General features: G+C 48.8%; 1 protein-coding gene across 1 annotated transcript in view; it reads right to left on the bottom strand.

Moving 5' to 3' along the window:
• Positions 1-19,579, bottom strand: part of TRPM8 (transient receptor potential cation channel subfamily M member 8) — a 79,626-nt gene that overhangs the window by 6,077 nt on the left and 53,970 nt on the right. Inside the window, exons 20-23 of the mRNA XM_042950598.1 lie at positions 18,982-19,159; positions 8,378-8,568; positions 3,461-3,560; positions 2,335-2,368 (exon numbers count right to left, since the gene is read on the bottom strand). Coding sequence (XP_042806532.1) covers positions 2,335-2,368; positions 3,461-3,560; positions 8,378-8,568; positions 18,982-19,159 — 503 coding nt within the window. The remainder of the gene's footprint in view (positions 1-2,334; positions 2,369-3,460; positions 3,561-8,377; positions 8,569-18,981; positions 19,160-19,579) is intronic.

The raw sequence follows: 19,579 nt of genomic DNA, 5'->3' as shown, positions 1-19,579 counted from the left end.
AAAAATACATGAGGTAGAAAAGTGAATATATCATTTACGGATACGTATACTATTTATTACACATTATATGTCTAATATAAATCCTCAATCTTAGAATACTATCCCCTGCTGCTCCTTTCATGTATTGTCTTAAAATTCCCTAAATTGTCTGTAGTCTTTAAAAAATATCCAGCAGGGCACCTGGGTGGCTCAGTTGGTTAAGCATCCAACTCTCGGTTTCGGCTCAGGTCACGATCTCGTGGTTCGTGAGTCCGAGCCCAGCGTCGGGCTCCATGCTAACAGTGTGGAAGCTGCTGGGGATTCTCTCGCTCTCCTTCTCTCTCCGCCCCTCCCCTGCTGACCATGTCTCTCTCTCAAAATAAGCCTTAAAAAAATGTCCAGCACTTTTCTCTTCCCTCCCCATTGATTATAATCCTGGTACACATCTTCGCACGATCATCCACGCACAGCCCTCAAGTCCAAGAAAACAGGAGTCTTCCCAGCCCCTCCATTAACAAAAACAACACAACTTCAGAAGGAGAGCAGCTGTAACAAAATATACCATCGTGTGATAGCGTGTCCCCAAAGATGGAGGCCACCACCAGTTCCTTTTGGCCCCCACGCAAGTGCCACTCTCACCTCAAGAGGTGGGTCACGGAATCTGGGCCAGCCTTGACCGCTTTGATCAATAGACAATGGTGGAAATGACATCATGCCAGGTGGAGGCCTAGCCTTCCGGGGCACTGCCAGTCTTTGCTTCCTCGCTCTTGGAAGCCAGCAACTGTGGACGAAGGGGGACAGCCCCAAGACCACCATGCGGCGACAAGCCCAAGCCACAGGGATCAGACGTCACACGTGGGAGAGAAGCCACGTGGAGGAGCATAGGGGTGCCAAATCCTGGCCTTGCCACCCACTGAATCCAGCCCGATAAATCCAGCCGAGCCCACAGGAAGCAGAACCGCCCGGCTGATGAGCTCCCAGACTCTTGACCCACAAAAAAACAAGAGCCAAACAAAATGGCTGCTGGGAGCCACTGAAGGGTGGGGGGGGGGTGTTTGTTACGCAGCAGTAGGTAACTAAAGCAAATTGTGATGGAAGCATTTGATTGTCGGCACAAGACAGACCATCATCCGGAGTAGTCGACTCCAATGTTCACAGCTGGCAGTTCCAGAGAAAGGGAAGACGAAGATTCCGAAGGAAGACAAGAGCTACTCTGGGGGACCAGACACAGACACACCGTCCAGACAGGACCTGTCAGGCAGGTGACCTGCCTCGCATCAGGGGCGCCCGGGTGGCCCAGTCAGTTAAGCACCTGGCTCTTGATTTCGGCTCAGGTCATGATCCCACGGTTCGTGAGATTGAGCCCCGTGCTGGGTTCTGCACTGACAGCGTAGAGCCTGCTTGGGATTCTCTCTCTCCCTCTCTCTCTACCCCTCCCCTGCTCAGGTGCTCTCTGTCTCTCTCTCTTTTTCTCTCAAATTTAATAAACTTTAAAAAAAAAGAATTCTGGTGGTAAATAACACATAAATAACCCCTAAAATTTGAATTGGATAACTTCTCACGAAAGAGCTCTACGAGGGGGTAGCTTTCGGTCATTTCTTCACTCAATAAACATTCATTGAGACCCTAGCGGTCCAGGCAGGGTGCTGGAGAGTCTGCCTTACTCGATGGGGTACCGTCTAGCCACCACACGGCATGGCCCTGGGGCAGAATGTGATTGCCGTCATCCAGGATGCCGTTCTCAAAATACCGTGATAAAACACCACGTATCATTTCCCCCACAGAGCCTACCAGGGATCCGGTACCTATGAATCAGTTGTAATGTCTGCTAATCCTAAGTCACAATTTCCGGCCACCCAGCTCAGGGCGGACGTGGGCACACTCTCCCCACGCCTAATGCTCACGTGTGTATTCGTGCATTCGCAATGCCCTTCAAATTAAATAGCTAACAAATTAGAGCAGCATCGAGGACGAGCACAGAGGCTCACAGCCTCCCAAATCACTCTTCTGAGCCTCGCTGGTGTTTCTGGAACTGCAGGCATCTTACACCTGCTTTCGCAGCTGAGAGAAAGCGCAGAGGGGGCCCTGGGTCAGACAGACACAGGAGACAGTCCAAAGGTCGGGAAATAGGACTTTAGCACACAGGGGGCTATCTGAGAAGTCACTCCGCTCCAGCCCCCAGACCCTGCACGCTGAACAAACACGGAACAGGGTCACTTCTGTCTTTTTCTCTTTTTTTTTTAATAATTGACTTCTTTTGTTTTCAGACCACACCGCTGGCCTCCCGCTGAAAGATCAAAGACAACACAGATTTAAAAAAAAATAATGTTTCCCAAACTATCATCAGAACTATACCTTTGTATCCAGCTGTCTAAACCGATGCCTCATTCTTCAAAGAAGTTAAAAGAGAGAGAGAGAGAACAAGAGAAGGGCAGGGGGGAGAGAAAAGGCTATTAGACTCCATTTTACAGTCTTTTAAAGAACAAAACGCCGATCGTTTTCATTTTCAGCTAAATCCGTGTCAGCTACGTCCTCTCGCCGACACCCACACGAAGCGGGATCCCACACTCACCCCCGTCAGAGGCACAGCATACACATGCTATCTCCACTGGCAGAGTTGTGGAATCTGACCTGTAAGGTCCCCCCCCCCCCCCCCCCCCCGTTCCAGAATCAAGATCTCGGAGACCAGGAGCGGAGAAGACCTTAGGGCATCTGCCTTGTCACTCAGAGAAAGAGCATGCCATCCATCCCACGTAATAGCTGGGTTGAACTCGGCAAAGGGATTGGTTGTGTTTCTATTTACTCTTTCTTCGTTAGAGTGAATTTTGAGCCATGTTTGGAGCTCTCAGGAAGAGTGACATCATCGGACCGTTAGCCACGTTAACCCGCATAATGAGAAGGGCACCGCTCCTAGAGGCCCTGCATGCCCTTTACTTGGGGACCGTCTACGGATGTAGCTGTGACGTATCTCATTCTATGGCATGTTTACAATGACTCCATGCAACTCATAACTGAGCTTCAGGACTTCTCAAGGACAGCCCGTAACGGACCCACCAAATGGTCCCCCGTTCTAGTTCTTCATCACAGAGACAGGTGTGCGTCACCTGTGAAACGATGCCAATTGCCCGCGATGGGTGGGTGGGTCTTCCCGGAATCCACCTCTGCAGCCATGGCAGAGCGACCTGCGCTCTTGTCACCTGGTTCCAAGGCCCCGCCCTACAGCCTCCAAGTACCTCTTCCCTCCCCGGGGCCTCGGAGGGCAATCGGGATGGCAAGTGGGTGGTCCTGCCCTTCTGGAAAGGCTGATACACACTCACGTGTTTCTCATCTTCAATTGCCCAGGTAATACCTTTTTGGTGCTTTTTCTTTCTGCCGTAAATTCTCTTCCCAGAGCTTACTCAAAGAAGCTACTTATGTTCTACAAACTTAATGTACGCAAGGGGGGGGGGGCGTGCAAAGCAGAAGCGAACGACTGACATACTCCTCTGAGGTGTCATTGGCTTTCGTGTTGATCTTGACGAGGTAATTTTCTTTCATGACACCCTCCCAGGCCAGAGTCTCATTGTCTTCGTTTTTGAAACCTTGAATAATGAGACCAAAAAAAAAAAAACAAAAAACATCACACTGTTTCTTCTGCCCCTTACCTCCTAAATCAACACCTGCTTGTCATTTGGTGATACCCTGGACCCGGAAGATTTAGATTCGTCCCGCACAGGCTGATGTGAGTGACGTTACTTGCTAGTAACAGCCGCAAAGCGATGGAATGCTAATGAATTTCTTGGTAACAATGCAGAATTGGAGCTGTCTGAGTGAAATAGGAATGCAATCTTTATTCTAAACAGAAATCAATCAAAAGCCTGTCTGGGTGTTTTTGTGACTTAGTAAAATCATTTCACCAATGAATTCTGTCCTCACGTTTTATGTGTGCTCCTCTCTCATTTTGATGACATAAAAAGGCTATGTCAACCAGTCGGTTGGATAATTACGGATGGATCGCTACTCTCTCAACCTACAAGGGGCGTAGGGACTTTGGAAGAGAGGACAATAAAGCCCGGACATCATTCCTACCCTTGTGAAATAATACGCAGTCTGGGTGTGGACCTCAAGGAAAATTCTTCCACTCAGTCCTTTTCCTTTCATCTAAGGCAGGGCCTGCTGTAAAACTGGCCTGGGGCATGTTCCAGCAAGATTCTCAGTTCAATTTCTTACAGTACCTGGGCCTCTCAGAAGGCAAGCAAACAAAATCACAGATCAACAAGGCGCCTGCGTTTCAGGTAATGGCACAACGGACAGCAATCCTCCGTACGAACTCGTGGGGGGAAAAAAGCACCTAGGTTCAGGAAGGCGTCCACTTGCGGAAAAAAAAAAAAATCTAGTTTTATTTTTAAATTGCCTTCAAAGTGTAAGATCTTCCTGGATTTAAAAAGAATTAATCGGGAATCAAAAGCAGAGCCGATAGGCAAGTCGCGGATTTCAGCAAATCCTATATAGCAAATGCCGGTTTATAGAAAATAATTCCTAACTGGATTTTTTTCCATTGGATTTTTCCTAGCAAAGTGGTTGCCAATGTCTTCTGCTCAAACCGCGATGCATGTAGAAACCCAGTGAGAGCACTGAACAACCAACACGGAAAGGAACAACACACACTCCTGGACACAGAGGGCCAAAGAGTGACAGTGACAAATGAGCGACGGTCACGAACGACAGTGACCAAGACAAAATGGCAAGTTGTTTAGCAGTCGAAATAATGCCGTTGAGATGATGGCATGGCACTTTCACCACCCAACGTGGAAAATTAGCAAGGTCTACAGTAATAACTATGGCCTGTGTGGGCAAAGATGTAGATGAACAGGTGTCCCGTAAGTTGGGGAAAAAGATCTGTAAATTGTTACAGCTGCAGCACATGATGGAGAAGGTGGAGGAGGGTGGCAGACAATATCAAAAGATTTAAATCTGTAAGTACCCTTTATCCAGAAATTTCTCTCCTATAAATAACTCCAAGGGGAAAAAAATCAGCAGTACGCTAAAAAAATGAAGGCATATAGCTATTTATCGTCATGCCGTAGGACACGGAAAGCACCGAAACCATCTACGTGTGTAACAGCGAGGGACTGGTGACGTTGAATGTGGCGCATCCGTAGGCGGGGAGAGTCTACAGTTCAAAACTGTCGTACAGGTTGATATTTATGTGTATGGAAAATGTGCATGTATTATTAACTAAATGAACAACTTAGGTTATGGATGTGTCTGTACAGAACAACCTAATTATCATCCACCCACACGAAACTAATAGAATAGATACCATTATGTTAACAATATCTATCTCTGAGTGGTGGCTTACGTGTGTTCTTGTTCTTTCTTATTTATGTTTTTCTGTATTTTTCAAATGTTCCATAAGGAATATGGATTGGTTTTTTCTCATGGAAAGCAATATATTTTCTAACAGTGCAATTACTGGGAAGGGGCGGCATACTTCGTCATTGTTACTTTATGATGTCACCAAAAAGCAGCAAAAATGGAAGCCTGGGGGACGCCTGGGGGGGCTCAGTCGGCTGAGCGTCCGACTTCGGCTCAGGTCATGATCTCACGGTCTGTGAGTTCGAGCCCCGCGTGGGGCTCTGTGCTGACAGCTCAGAGCCTGGAGCCCGCTTCGGATTCTGTGTCTCCCTCTCTCTCTACCCCTCCCCCACTTCTTCTCTCTCTCTCTCTAAAAATAAACATTAAAAAAAATTTTTAATGGAAGGTTGGATTCTACCTTATCTGAAAAGTTGTTTGAAAAATCTTGGCATTTTTCTCCAAAGGACAGTTTTGAGCTTAAATCCCATGACGTCCCGGTGACTTGGAGGCAAGTGCAAGGTGAATTTGGGAAACGAATTAGCATGAGAGGCTCTGGCAACCACCGAGTTCTGCGGTTTCTGGAATCCATGATCTCCAAGCAGCGACAAATGAATGAATGGTGAGCAGGGCGTCCAGAAGTCTCCAGCGAGTAAACGGGGCCCTCGGCTCGCCCTCTCCCGCCATCACTGTGCCCGGCATGGAGAAGGACCTATCCCGCTGTGCCCCCCTATTCCCTCCATTTCTTTATTCCTCCCTGAGACTAAGAACTATATGGGGAGAGAGGATGTCATCTTTTTCTCAAATGGTTGTAAGAGCATCATTCTCCCAAGGAAACAGGTGCGGATTCACATAGCTCATTTCTGACCTGTTTGCCTCCTGAAGCTGAAGTCCTGCCCATTTGATGGCCAAATTGGGGGTTTTGCTCCCATTTTTATGTTCTTAGCGCGCTTACTTGTTGACTAAGTTTTGGGGGAACAGAATGCATTGTGTCGTCGAACCCATCCGAATTCAGAAGACTGATTTGCCCTTAGTGATACACTGGATTTTCTGGTTCCACTGATCTTGGACAGAGCACAGGGTACGTGTGGAGAGTGGATCTTCATTCCAAATCCACCTGCCCAGCCCCAGCCGGAATCCAACCAGTGATGGGGATTCACGACCTCACACAGCTATTCATTTCATTTACTGATAATGTGATTTGTTGGACACTGTCTTAAACTTTTACCAACTCAAAATCTTCCTCCCCGAAATTTTTATCCACGGTTCTTTCTCTGGAACCATGTAGGTAAAACTATGGGCCAAGCAGCCCAGCCCTCACATGCTTCTGTTCGCAACTGGTACCCCCAGAACAGAGTTAGTATTTGTGAAGGAAGGAAGACTTTGAGCAACAGGACTGTTTTTACACCGTTTCTTCTCTATGCGCGATAGGGTGTATCCCTTTTCGTGCTTTGCTTTCCTTGACTTAAAGTTTGTGACCGAAAAGTTCGTGCTTTTCCTGATGATCTTTAAAAGAAATTTATGGGATGCCTGGGTGGCCCAGTCGGTTAAGTGTCTGACTCTTGATTTCAGCTCCAGTCGGGATCTCACGGTTCGTGAGTTCGAGTCCCACGTCAGGCTCTGCGCTGACAGCGTGAAGCCTGCTTGGGATTCTCTCTCTCCTCATCTCTCTGCCTTCCCCTGCCTGTGCTCTCTCAAAATAAATAAATAAAATTAAAAAAGAAATAAAAGAAATATAAGGCTTCTCACGGCCCCGAAACACACGAGCCCTGGTGCCGTGCGTGATGAAGAGGTCAGCCTGCAGGCCTCCCCCAGAGCCAGATTCCCCTGGCTTAAATCTGAGGTCAGAAGGCAAAATGAATGGGCTGGCGGTGCCCTTTCTATCTTTTTCTCTGTGCCCAAACACCCAAATGAATAAAAATAAGCCTCTCCCTCCTTTCCTGCTTAATTTGGTCGAAACGTGTCTGCAAGCTAGGTAGATCTGTCTGGGTCCGTGGCCCCAGGATCAAGTGTTAAGAAAACCTAGCCTAGTGCAGGGAAGAGAGCTGTACCGGGGGAGGGTGTCCCCCAGGGTGACTGAGAATTCCCTGATGATAGATTCTGGCTCCCACAGCGGTGGGGGAAGGAGAGGGAGCCCAGTGGGGGCCCTCCTGCTCCTTACCCCTTATCGGGGCTAAGGAGGTGGGTAGCCACGGGAAAAGGAGAGCTGTGGGCGTCCCCGCCTTCCCGAAGGAAGTGGGTCCCCATCAGGGAGAGTCTGCGTGGTGTGGACTAGAGGTTAAGGGGACGCAGCGCTGGAGAAAGTACCGGCAAGCCCTGGGAGTCGAGGGGCCAGCCAGGGAACAGCTGAAGGACCCACCAGGTGCCCACACAATAAAGGGTCAGTTGTGCACACACGCCAGGTCACAGAGCACGGAGCCGGCCTAGAGCAGGACCACTGTTTCCAGAAAAGACTTTCTGCTTCTTTCCCCTCCTCCCTCCCGGTGCTCCAGCCCACAGAGGGTCCGTGACGGCAGCTGGCGGGTGGGAGAGAAGGGGCGAAGAGAGAGGCAGAAGCCAGCGGCCCACACTTCCTTTCAGCTCTACCAGCTGAGAGGGGGTACAGCAAAAAGGGGAGCCTCCCGCCTGCATGGCCATCAATGGGCGGGTGAACAGACCAGACCGCACGTGCAGTGAAGTAATGATAAGATTTTCGATTTCGCTCAGAGTGACCAGGAAAGTCAGGAGCTCTGCTGGGGCGGGGCTAACGCCTACCAGAGTCGACATCTCACGGAAGCAAGACCGAAGTCACGTCTCCACATCACCCTTGTTCGACCTACTATTTGCACGATTATGATGCTCACCCGAAAGTTATCCCCCCAGAATGAGACCAGCCCACAGATCTGCAACGCTCCCTTAACCTACTCTCTCCCTCGGGTAATTCCCTGTCTCTACGGACATACGCACGGGAGCGAGGCCGTGACTATGACGAAGCCCCTTCCCGCTGCCCCGCGCGGACCTGGCGCGCGTCCCCCACGACCGATCACTGCTCCTGTTACCAGGCACGGAACGGACAATGACTCACAGCAAGGAGAAGGCTCCGTGTTTTTCCTCTTACAGCAGCACTGGAAACACTTCTTCACCACCATGTAGAAGTAGGCAAAGACCACGAAGGGGAAGGGGATGTTCAGACGGTTGCAGTACTCTTGCACCAGGAAGTATCTCTGGAACTTCCAGACCTGGTCGTTGTTCTCCTGGACGGTGCCCACGGTGTAGCTGGTAGGAGGGGAGACAAGGTCAAGCCTCAGCCTGCCACGCGCCTCCTCATTTGATTGCCAAACACGGTGGCATTGATAACGAGGCATGACTGCGATATAGCTTAAATGATAGCTTAAGTCCAGGCAGGGGAGGAGAATCCGTGCCGAGACCGGGGCCAGGACAGCTCAGCGTCGGGCACTCTTCAGTTGGGGCTGGGCCAGAATTGTGTCTACGGCTTTGGGGTCTGGGGCTTGGGGTTTTAGCGCACAAAAAATACTGTCCAGGGAACTTTTAAAAAGCTTTTTACTTCAAGACCTTTCAAGGATTCCCTTCGGTCGTCGGTCTGTTATTGCGTTAGTCACAAAGAGGCGAAGGTATCGACTCTCTTAGGAACAATTTGCTCCTCATATGTTGCTAACGGGAGTTTAATTATAAACAGTCTGGGAAGGAAGTTTGTTCATATTTATCAAGGGCCTTAGAAATGTTCATCCCTTAGGGGATGCTCTATCTCCAAAGGATTTGGTTGGACAACTTAATTGAAGAAAACGATGAAGCATTTTACCAATTGGGAAGTTCAACCATCCCTTAGGGGCACCTAAGCGGCTTAGTCGGTTAAGCTGCCAACTTTGGCTCAGGTCATGATCTCACGGTCCATGAGTTCAAGTCCCACGTCGGGCTTTGTGTTGACAGCTCAGAGCCTGGAGCCCGCTTCGGATTCCGTGTCTCCCTCTCTCTCTGCCCCTCCCCTGCTCACGCTCTGTCTCCCTCTCTCTCAAAAACAAAATAAACATTAAAAAAGAAATGTTCATCCCTTTGATCCAATGACTTGACTTCTGGAAATTTAACCTAAGACTATAGAGGTACTGAGAAAAGGAAATATATCAAAGGATATACACGCATGGCCATTTGCCACAACCCTGAAAAAAACCAGCTTCCCCAACCTCCCACCTCAATAGAACGGGACAACAGAAATGCTCAACACTAAGAAAACGAATCAGCCATCATGGTTAATCAATAGGACTGCATTACGTGGCCGTTCAAACGAATGATTACTAGTAATTTTTATACTTTGGGGAAAAGCTTATAACACATGAAATAATTAGGCTCAAACTCACACTTACCACATCATCTTACTACGTGAGTCACAACTCACAGGGAGAAATAAATCTGCCACTCACAGTGGTGATCTCCAGCCCACATCGTGAATGTTCTCTATTCTCTTTTGTTCCCTTCCTAAGCATTACGCAATGGGCATGAATTATTCACGTAATTAGAAAAAACAGCCACTGGCCAGAAGAATGTCTCATTGTGCCACCGATTTATCAGTTACAGATCAAACCAACCATAACACAGCTAACGCTGTGCACCAGACGCTGCTCGAAGCAGCCTACTTCTACTAACGACGTCATCTGCAAACAGCTCTCCATGGGATAAGAGTCCTACTTTCGTCTACGACGGACGGATCAGAGAACTGAGGTATAGCAGGCATAGGAATCTTGTCTGAATTTCCCAACTAGGAAATGGTAAGGCCAGGCCTTGGGCCCCGCGGTCCTGCCCAGCGTCTGTCTGCCTCATTACCACATAATACCACCTCCCAGAGTAAAGCAGGAAAGGTTCTGAGCTATGCTGTGTCTCCAAAGGATTTGGTTGGACTATTTAATTAAAGAAAACGATGAAGCGTTTTACCATTTGGGAAGTTCAACCATCGCAGATACTTGTATTGCTGATATCAAATAACCAACCACCACCCCCACCCCCTGCCACCCCGAGAGCCAAAGAAGCAGCAATCAGTCTTTGAAACCTATAAGCAAATTCTGACTGGGGTTGCATTCAATTCTCCCAATTCTGGCTAAACACTTCGCAGGCCAGGCCTGGATGAGGTGACCAGGCAGGGGACCCGGGTCTGTCTGTTGTGAGACCTCATTCTTGCCCCGTGGCACGCTACGATCTAAGGCTTAAATACCTTTAGCTAAGAAACGATCACACACATGGGCAAAACACTAACCTACACAGCTATGGCTTTGGTTACAAAAGCTTGGCTTTGCTCGTGCTGGAGCCTGCTGATGAACGGGACACCCCGGGTCCTGGATTCTGTGCAGGACTGGTGTCAGCGGCAGGTGCCCCTTCAGCACCTGTAATAAGCCCAGCCCCAGGGAACCAGCCGTCTTTGCAGGAAGGGAATTCATGCTCCTTGAACATCTATAACACATAAACTCCTACACGAGGCACGTAAGACGGTCGCTTGGCTGATTCTCATGTCAATTGTGTCCATTGTATGCAGATTTTTTTTTTAGGCGGAAAACAGGACTGTGCTGTACGAGACCGGAGCAGAGTGAATTCGGCAGCTAGCTTGCAGTTTCTTCCGGATGTAGGTCAGGCTGCTCTGAGGCCACCACCAACATCTTTATCTGTCCTCGCGGGTCCCCGCTGGCTCTTCAAACGGCACCGTAGGCCCCTGCACTGAAAGAGGGGAGGGTGGCGGGCACACCCCGGATTAATGAAGTCCAGGCTGAGAACTTGCCAGAGGTCCGTCTGTTACGTTGTGACAGAACAAATGCCACCATCCAAATCACCGTCACTGGAGGACCTCAAAATGCTAACGTAACTAGTCAAACAGGCAAAAGCCACAGCATCCATTCTAACGCATCAGATGTTGTTCTCTGAGGTTCCGCCCGGAAGGAATCAACCACTCCTGTGGAAGGGAGGGACGTGTCGGATGCTTTCGAGCAGGGGGAGCCGGCCTCTCCGGCAGGTGGACCTCTCTCCCTTCCTCGGGAGCTCGGCACCGCACTCGGGCCAAGAAGAGTCCCAGTGGGAAACGATTTGCATCTTGGCTTCTTAACTAGTCGCTCAGAAGCTGCGAGAACATCCCATGTCTTCCGGGTCATCTAGAGAAGGGATTGGCCAGCTGTGACCGGGGGGCCAAATCCACCCCCCACCCCCACTGTTCTGCAGGGATCGCCACATTAGAATGGTCTTTGCGGAGCAGAAAGGTGGGGGTGGGTGCTTGGCACTGGGCCAAAGCCAAGACCCTAGCTGGCCCTCACAGGAAAAGTCGCCAGTCCCTGGTCTAGAATGGATTTGGGCCCATGCCCATAAACTAAGGTCTCCATTGGTATCATCCTCCTGGGCAAACAGTACAAACCCTTATCCGCATCCCAGGGGGCGACAGCGAGCCAGCTGATTACCGGACTTGAATACCCAAAAGCCACTTTGCATAAATAACACATTTCTGGGGTTGGCCATGCTGGGGCTTATTTATACTGAGGCCCACCTTCCCCACAGGGCAGGAGCTTCTAAACTTCTCCACCCCTCCCCCCGCAGATGAGTTCCGGACTCAGCCAAAGAGAGAGACATGAGCGTTCCCCAGGGAAGGCCGATCGATAATTGAGCACCGCTTCAAACTGCTTTGTTAAAATAATTTTTATATTCTTTAGGCACTGCGTTCCATCTCTGTAAAAGGAGAGGCAGGACCCTGGTGCCAATACGTGAGCGCCACCCCCCTCGGCAAATGTCCAGAGCAACTCAGACACCGTCTCTCCCACCCAGGTTCTGGGCATCTCCCTGTCGGCCGCTGACCATCCAGAGCCTTCCTGGAGAGGAAGTCCACGATGTTCCCTTTGACCCTACGACTCCACGGGTATCATGTGCCCTCCGCTACCCAGCTGGTGGGAGATCTGCAGTGATGACTGAGTTCGGTCCCCTAAGACCACCCAAGTGCCTTCTGTGGAGCAGGACTGAGGAGGCAGGAACCTCACAGGGACACAAAGTTTCAGAGATTTGCTGACACTGAAAACGTTACCAAGAGATAACAAATGTTTAGGATTCAGATAACCTTGAACGTAAATGAGATCCAGCAGCACGTTAACAGGATAATATGCCATGACCATGACCAAGGAACAGAGGACGACTAAATATCAAGATCATTTATATAATATATCATTTTCCTAATACATCGCAGATCAAAAGGAAACATGCCATTTCCCTAGCTGCTAGAAAGTCTTCTGGCAAAGTCAACATCCATTTCCGATTAGAAAAACTAAAAAAGAAGTAGGAGGAAAAGAAAGGAGTTTAATAAATAAGAAACAGGAGGAAGCTTCCATGGCACAATTTAAAAAAGGAGAGAGAGAATAAAAGAATTCAGTAAGGAGACTCATTCCAAAATAAATAAGCAAATCTGTAACAGCCTTCCTACATGTCAAAAATTACTTACTGAAAAAAAAAAAAATAGGAAACAATGTCTTGTTCACAATCACAAACGGCTAGGAGAAAAGGTAACCAAAAATCTTCCAGATCCATAGAGTAAAACTGTTAATCGTCACCAGGAAACCACGTATCTTTGAAAAAGTAGAGAATCACACCATTTTTTTCTGGATGGTAAGATACCATTTTTTTTTTTCAGCATCCCCTGAATGATTCTGTCAAGTTCACATCATCACAATAAAATTCACAAGGGTTTTTCTTTTTTGAAGGGGAAAGAATAAAGAGTTTTGGAAGATGAGCCTTAGGCGCCTCCCTGTTATTAAATGTACAAGAAAACCCAGGAAAAGTTTTGAATGAGAATAAGGAGGGGGACTTGCACAACAGATGCTCAAATCATTTTTTTAAGTCAGTAATTAAAGCCATTTGGTAGTAAAAACCAAAATAGACTGATCAACAGACCAGAACAGCAAGTCTGCCAAAAAAAATCACGAAGAAAAAGAAGACGCTAAAACAATGGCAGAATTTTAGAATGAACTGAAAGACGAGAAACTTGCCAGCTAGATCTCAATCAGGAAACACCTCCTCTGAGCTTTTCGCAGATTTCACACGCTTTCCATCTGTTACTTCTTCCCAGACACGCCAGCAATATCCGGCCAGACCTGCCCGGTGGCCTTGGCGACCCCGACTTCTGCTGCCTCCCCCCAGACCCCTCCTGCACATCTCTGTTCCCCTCTCATTCCACAAGATCAAAAAAACAGGTTCAAAGTCAACAGTAAGAGACAGCCAACCATTTCACTATGCTGATTTTTTTTTTTTTTTTTCAGAGAGAGAGAGAATGAGCAGGGGATATAAGCAGAGGGAGAGAGAGGGAAAGAGAATCCCAAGCAGACTCCACGCTCAGTACAGAGCCCAACATGGGGCTCGATCCCACAACCCTAGGACCAGGACCTGAGCCGACATCAAGAGTCAGACGCTCAACCAACTGAGCCACCCAGGCGTCCCTCACTACACTGATTTTGGAAGTGCAAACTCGGTTTAGTGTTTTGCTCTCAGAATCACACGACTAAGACTGTGCCCTGTGCCCTGCATCAAGACCCAGCAGATGCTCCTTCATCTGTGAGAAAATGTCCTACTTCTTTAACGTGGCATAAAAGACACCCCACAACCTGGCCCCTGCCTCCCTTTCCACCCCCTTCAGTGGCTGATTCTCCCCAGACTAGCTTTATCTCCCCTGCTTCGCCCCCCACCCACCGCCTTGAGTCAGGCTATGGGCTCCCCCCAGTAAGGGGTCCTCTGAGTGAATGTTACCTCTGCTCAGTGCCACTGACCCTGGCCCCACCTCCAATGTTCTGTCACACCTAATAACGCTGCCCTGATCTCCAGTCTCTGAAAACAGCCTTTTTAGTACTTCTTATATAATATTCTATTATAATGTTATATTACATAGTATCGTTATACTACCTTATGTTATGTATTGCATTATATCGCACATTGTACCATATCATACTATATGAATATGTCTATGTGCCCCTCAACTCCTTTAACAGCACAGACTTAACTTCTCTCTGCCTCCAACTCCTCATCTGCAAAGTGATAAGAAAGCCACACCTCCACCAAAATGGTCAATGACAGGCACCTGCACGGCCGCACCAGAAGAGAATCAGTAAACACGAGCTATTCTTAAGACCACATTATCTGCTCTTTTCTTCTTCTCACCCCTTTCAACAGCGCCCCCTAGCCAGCCGAAGTGTCACCCAAACCTCTAGTTGGTCCTGGTGATTATTTTCTTTTTTTCTACTTTTCTGCATATTGTAATGAACGCATATTCCTCCTAAGATGGAAACATATTTTGGTTACAGAAATACTCCTAGATGAGGACATGTTTGACGGATCCCCTTTGGGAAAAAAAGGCAAAGGGTGGAATATCTCCAGGACGGTGCCCGTGAGCATCACGGCTGCGTGTCAAGATGACCCAGAGTCATCTACTGACTGTAAGTTCACTTCATGCTCTGATGAGCTGCACAGGGCCCGTGATCGATAATTTTAATGCAGAATAATCACAGAGGTTTACATCCATTACCTCTCCCGTTGAATGCCATCTAGAGAGTGTTCGAATGCTGCTTTAAAATTCCCAAGTGCTCCTTTACATTACAGTTCATAAGGTTGCCGTTGTGTACGGTTAAGCTTTCACATGAATGCTTGGATGTGATGCGAGACAGGGGTCACCGCCTGGCGGCCACTGGCCCACAGAGCCCAGAACAACTCCCACGGCCGTCAGAAACAGTGTTCCGAAGATTCCGCCCAAGGGTGGCGGGAGGGTGGCTCCTGTTACTCACAAGTTCCCAGACAGGCATCAACAAAGAAAAGGTCTCTGGTTTAACCCGGGACTATTCTCTTTTCTTTTTTATTTTTAATTTTTTACGTTTGTTTATTTAATTTGAGAGAGAGAGAGAGAGAGCGCGAGTAAGGGGGAAGGGGCAGAGAGAGAGAGAGAGAGAGACAGAGAAAGAGACAGAGAGAGAGAGAATTCCAAGAAGGCTCCATGCTGACAGAGGCGGGGCTCAAACTCACGAACCATGAGATCATGACCCGAGCCTAGGTCAAGAGTCGGACGCTCAACCAACTGAGCCATCCAGGCACCCCTCACCAAGGACTATTCTAGGAGACCCCCCCAAGGGGAGGGATGCCCCTAAGTTGTCACACCTAAGCGCTGAATAGGGCAACAGTAGAGTACCATGCCATGGTTGGGTGTCTCGGGGAGGAGGATTGCATTCAAGACCTGAATGGACACAGGTAAGCTGGACGGCCGTGTGGCCAGACCCATGGCCAGGCATTCACTTCCTCAACCTGAAAATGACACGCTGGGCTCCAGTCCCTCCAGGCTCTGGATTCTATCAGTTCATCATTATAATGCGGATAATGGATTAGAAATGTGGCAAGGTCCTCCCTTCACAGCACACAGACCCAGGACAGATCTAAGTCATATTCTACTCTGTGCCTCTCTGAGATTTACCGAATTAGTGCAACTCAGATGTCACGGCTTTGGGAGCTATCAGCCCCGTTGGTTAATTTCTGGGGAAACTGCATGGTGGCCAGTTTTCACACGGCCTGTCCCGTGATCGGTGTAAAGGTTGTAAGGGTGTGTCCTCCCTCCCTGGTTTTCATGTGGACACATAATCACCCAGCAGCTGCCACTCTCTCTGCAGCTCAGACTGGGACCTCAGGCAGCATGACCCTGTGTAGCCTCTTGACTCCCGAGTCCTTCCCTGCCTGGCCACCCGTTGGGGTGGTGACGGAGAGGGTTGCACATTCTCTCCTTAGGTCCACGTGGACACAACAACCACATGATCTCCGTGGCCCCCCCCAGGCACAGAACAGACATTATACATCTATGTGCTACAGCCCCCGCTGGTCTGTGACCCACCAATGACACATCTCAGGAAATCTAAAGACCTGGCAGCCAAGCTCCCAAGGTGTAACTGAATAATGAACTAAATACAGGAAGGGCCCTGTTCTCATTCATCCAACCCGCAAAGGTCCAGGTGCTGAGCCTGACCCGTCTCCATCCTCTAGAGCTTACGGTCCAGAAGGACAGAAGGTTGTCACTCTGTGGGGGGGTGCGGGGAGTCTCTACACAAAGTGGGGAGGGCATCAGGGACCACTCGGGCAGAGGATGATGCTCAGCTCCTTAAAAGGCGAGCAGGATCGGGGCAAGAGACAGGCAAGATGGAGTAAGTAATCCCGACAGAAGGAACAGCACTTGCAAAGCGTCAGATGTCGTAGGTCACCACCCTGTTTCAGGACGGACACCCAGGTGCTCCCCAGGGACAGACCGTGAGATGGCTGACTGTTGCTCAAAAGCCAGGTCATGCACAGCCTTGGAAAAAGCTGAAGAACCTGAAATTTACCTCAAAAGCCATGGGGAAATACCGACATCCTCCCAGAATTTTAAGTAGAGCAGTGACATTTTAGAAACATTACTGCAGCCACAGTGTAGAGGTGGGACCGAGGGAGGACGTCTTTGTACTCGGGTAGACCAGATGGCCACTCACTGCTCAGCCTGCTAGATGGGTGACAAGTCCAGAGGCATGTGGCCCCACCCACCCCTGTGCAAAAGGAGGCCACAATCCTTGTGTCTCTTGGGAGCCCAGGGCTCTATGCAACAGTTGTCTTTTTCTTATTTTTTCTCTACATTATAGAAGCTTTATGCGATTACTGTAACAAGTGAAATACATACCTGTATTTTTTTTCTTACATGTTTATTTATTTTTGAGAGAGAGAGAGTGGGAGCTGGGGAGGGGCAGAGAGAGAGAGGGAGACACAGAATCCGAAGCAGCCTCCAGGCTCCGAGCTGTCAGCACAGAGCCTGACGTGGAGCTCGAGCTCAGGAACCGCGAGATCATGACCCTAGCCGACAAAGTCGGATGCTTTACCAACTGAGCCACCCAGGCACCCCATACATTTGTTTTTTTTAAATTAATTGTACTAATTCTTTTAATTTCTTGGTTTTTACTGCAAGAAAATGAGATTACACCATAAGAACTAGTCTGCAATTTGCTTTCTACATTTAACAAAATATCATTCTTTCAAGTCCATAAAAAGAGATCTATCTTTTTTAAAACCTGCGCGATACTCTGTCATCTGTAACAAGTTTCTTTGGCCATCCCCCCAGCCAACAGGCATCAAACAATGATCCAACAAGCATCCTTGTATATATGTCCTTAGGATAGAGTCCCAGATGCGAGAGAGCTGCCTCAAAGATTTGTGTGTGTTTTCTTTTAATAATTCTTTTCATATCACTTTCCAGAGACTGAGAGGCAATTCACATTGCCAGCAGCGATGTCCATTTCTCAGCATCACCCCCAACACAAGAGGCTTTTTGAAATTTCTGTAGATCTGATGGGTCCTAAGCCAGCATCTCGTTGGCTTTTCTGGCCTTTCCCATCGACAAGACGGAGGCCCTTTTCGTGTTTCCTTCTCTGAATTGCCGTTCCTCTGCCAATTTCCTATTGCATCATCTTTCTGCCATCCACCTGCAGACGCTCTTTCTACATCGGGAATTAAAAAGTCTTCGTTCCTCTCATGCCACTGTTTCCTCCAAGCTACCACTTATCATGTGACTTCACCTGAGCTTTCCTTTACCTTCAACACGTGCCGTACGAAACCAATGGTGTTTACCTTGCCTTTCGTCGTTGCTGGGTTTCTGACTCCGACAAGGTGTTTCTCTTCCACCCCAACGTTTAACAACGATACACTATTGCTAAATTTTCTGTCTGTCTGTGCTGGGATCACATACCCAAAATGACTACCTACCTTGGGGCACCTGGGTGGCTCAGTTGGTTAAGTGTCTGACTTTTGATTTCAGCTCAGATCGTGACCTCACAGATTCGTGAGTTTGAGCCCCACATAGGGATCCACAATGATAGTGTGGCGCCTGCTTGGGATTCTCTCTCTCCCTTTCTCTCTCCTCTCTCTCTCTCCTCCTCTCTCTCTTTCTCTCTCGGAATAAATAAACTTTAAAAAAATGACTACCTGCCTTAAAACAACAACATACAACTAAGTAGCTCGCACTGAAACTACCACAGAAACCTGGTGAAACCCTCTTAAGAAAGATGAAGGGAAATGAAGATCACGATTTTCTGCAAGTATTAGGGAGAACTGCCAAAGGCAATGTAAATATTTTAGAGTCACCGTCGCATTCTCTCTTCACCTCATGAGACATGAGCCCCGAAAGAAAGTCACTCTCCTGACTCTGCTCTTATGATTTGTATTTAAACTGAAAATTGTTAAAGCAGCCACTAACTAGAGACTGAGTCCTTTAAACCCTAGAATCCAAGCCACCAAATCCCTAGAAAATAAAGACATTGGAGAGGAGCTGAACCCCACTGCATCAGTATCACGTCCACATCGTGGCACCCGGGAAGATGGCTACGTGGACGCTAGACGTACAGAGTCTGGATGTGCTGGAGGGCGTTACAGGTACGTGTCTTTGGTGTCATAGAAACTGGCAGCACAGCTCACAGGGACTCACTCGCTGTGTTGTCAATATAGTCCCTCGAAGGCCGCACCCCCTCCCGTCCCCTATGCCCTAAGCTCTCACCTAACTCCCTCGCGGGTGGGCTTCTAAGATCTTGCCCCCGGTGCCTCCGGCCCCGCCTGGTACACCGTGAACACCCGGGAAAGTCACGACCGAGCACGTGCTCAGACTGGACGCGAATGAGCCCGTACCCGAACATGGCGACGAGCAGGTTGACCAGCAGGATGTTGGTAGACAGCATGTAGATACACACGAGGGGGATGGTGATCCACTCGGGGAACCGAGGCAGATTGTGCTCGTCCAGCTCCACACACAGCGGCTTCGACTCATTGCCAGTGAAGGTGCAGTGGGCAAAGTCGTACGTGGTACCTGCGGATGTAGAAACCAAGAGGCAACGTGAGGACCCTCTGGAAGAGGCAGTGCCACGGCACCTGGGGTGAGGGGGTGGGGGACACAGGACAACCCAATGAGGATGGCTTGGGGGGGGATGGCGATGATAAAAAGCATGTGGGTTTCGTGGACATTTAATACCTAATCAACAACACTAGCCGATGGATTGGAGGTGAGGGATGAGGTCACAGGAGGGGTCAAGGATAGGATTTGCACAACTGAGTGGCAGAGCCCAGATGGGGGGGCTTGAAAAAAGTCCCAGTCCTCACAAAGGACTAACACTACTGGGGTGCAGTGGGACTAAAGCCACGAGGATGAAACGTACTCCCTGATGAATAATGGTGAGCACAGTGTGCAGAAGGGAAGTTAACGATAGCAAGGTGCCTTTCCATCACGCAC

The sequence above is a fragment of the Panthera leo genome, chromosome C1 (assembly GCF_018350215.1).
Source record: "Panthera leo isolate Ple1 chromosome C1, P.leo_Ple1_pat1.1, whole genome shotgun sequence".
NCBI lineage: Eukaryota > Metazoa > Chordata > Mammalia > Carnivora > Felidae > Panthera > Panthera leo.
Note: the sequence above shows the minus strand (reverse complement) of the source record. Positions and strands in the feature narration are given on the sequence as shown.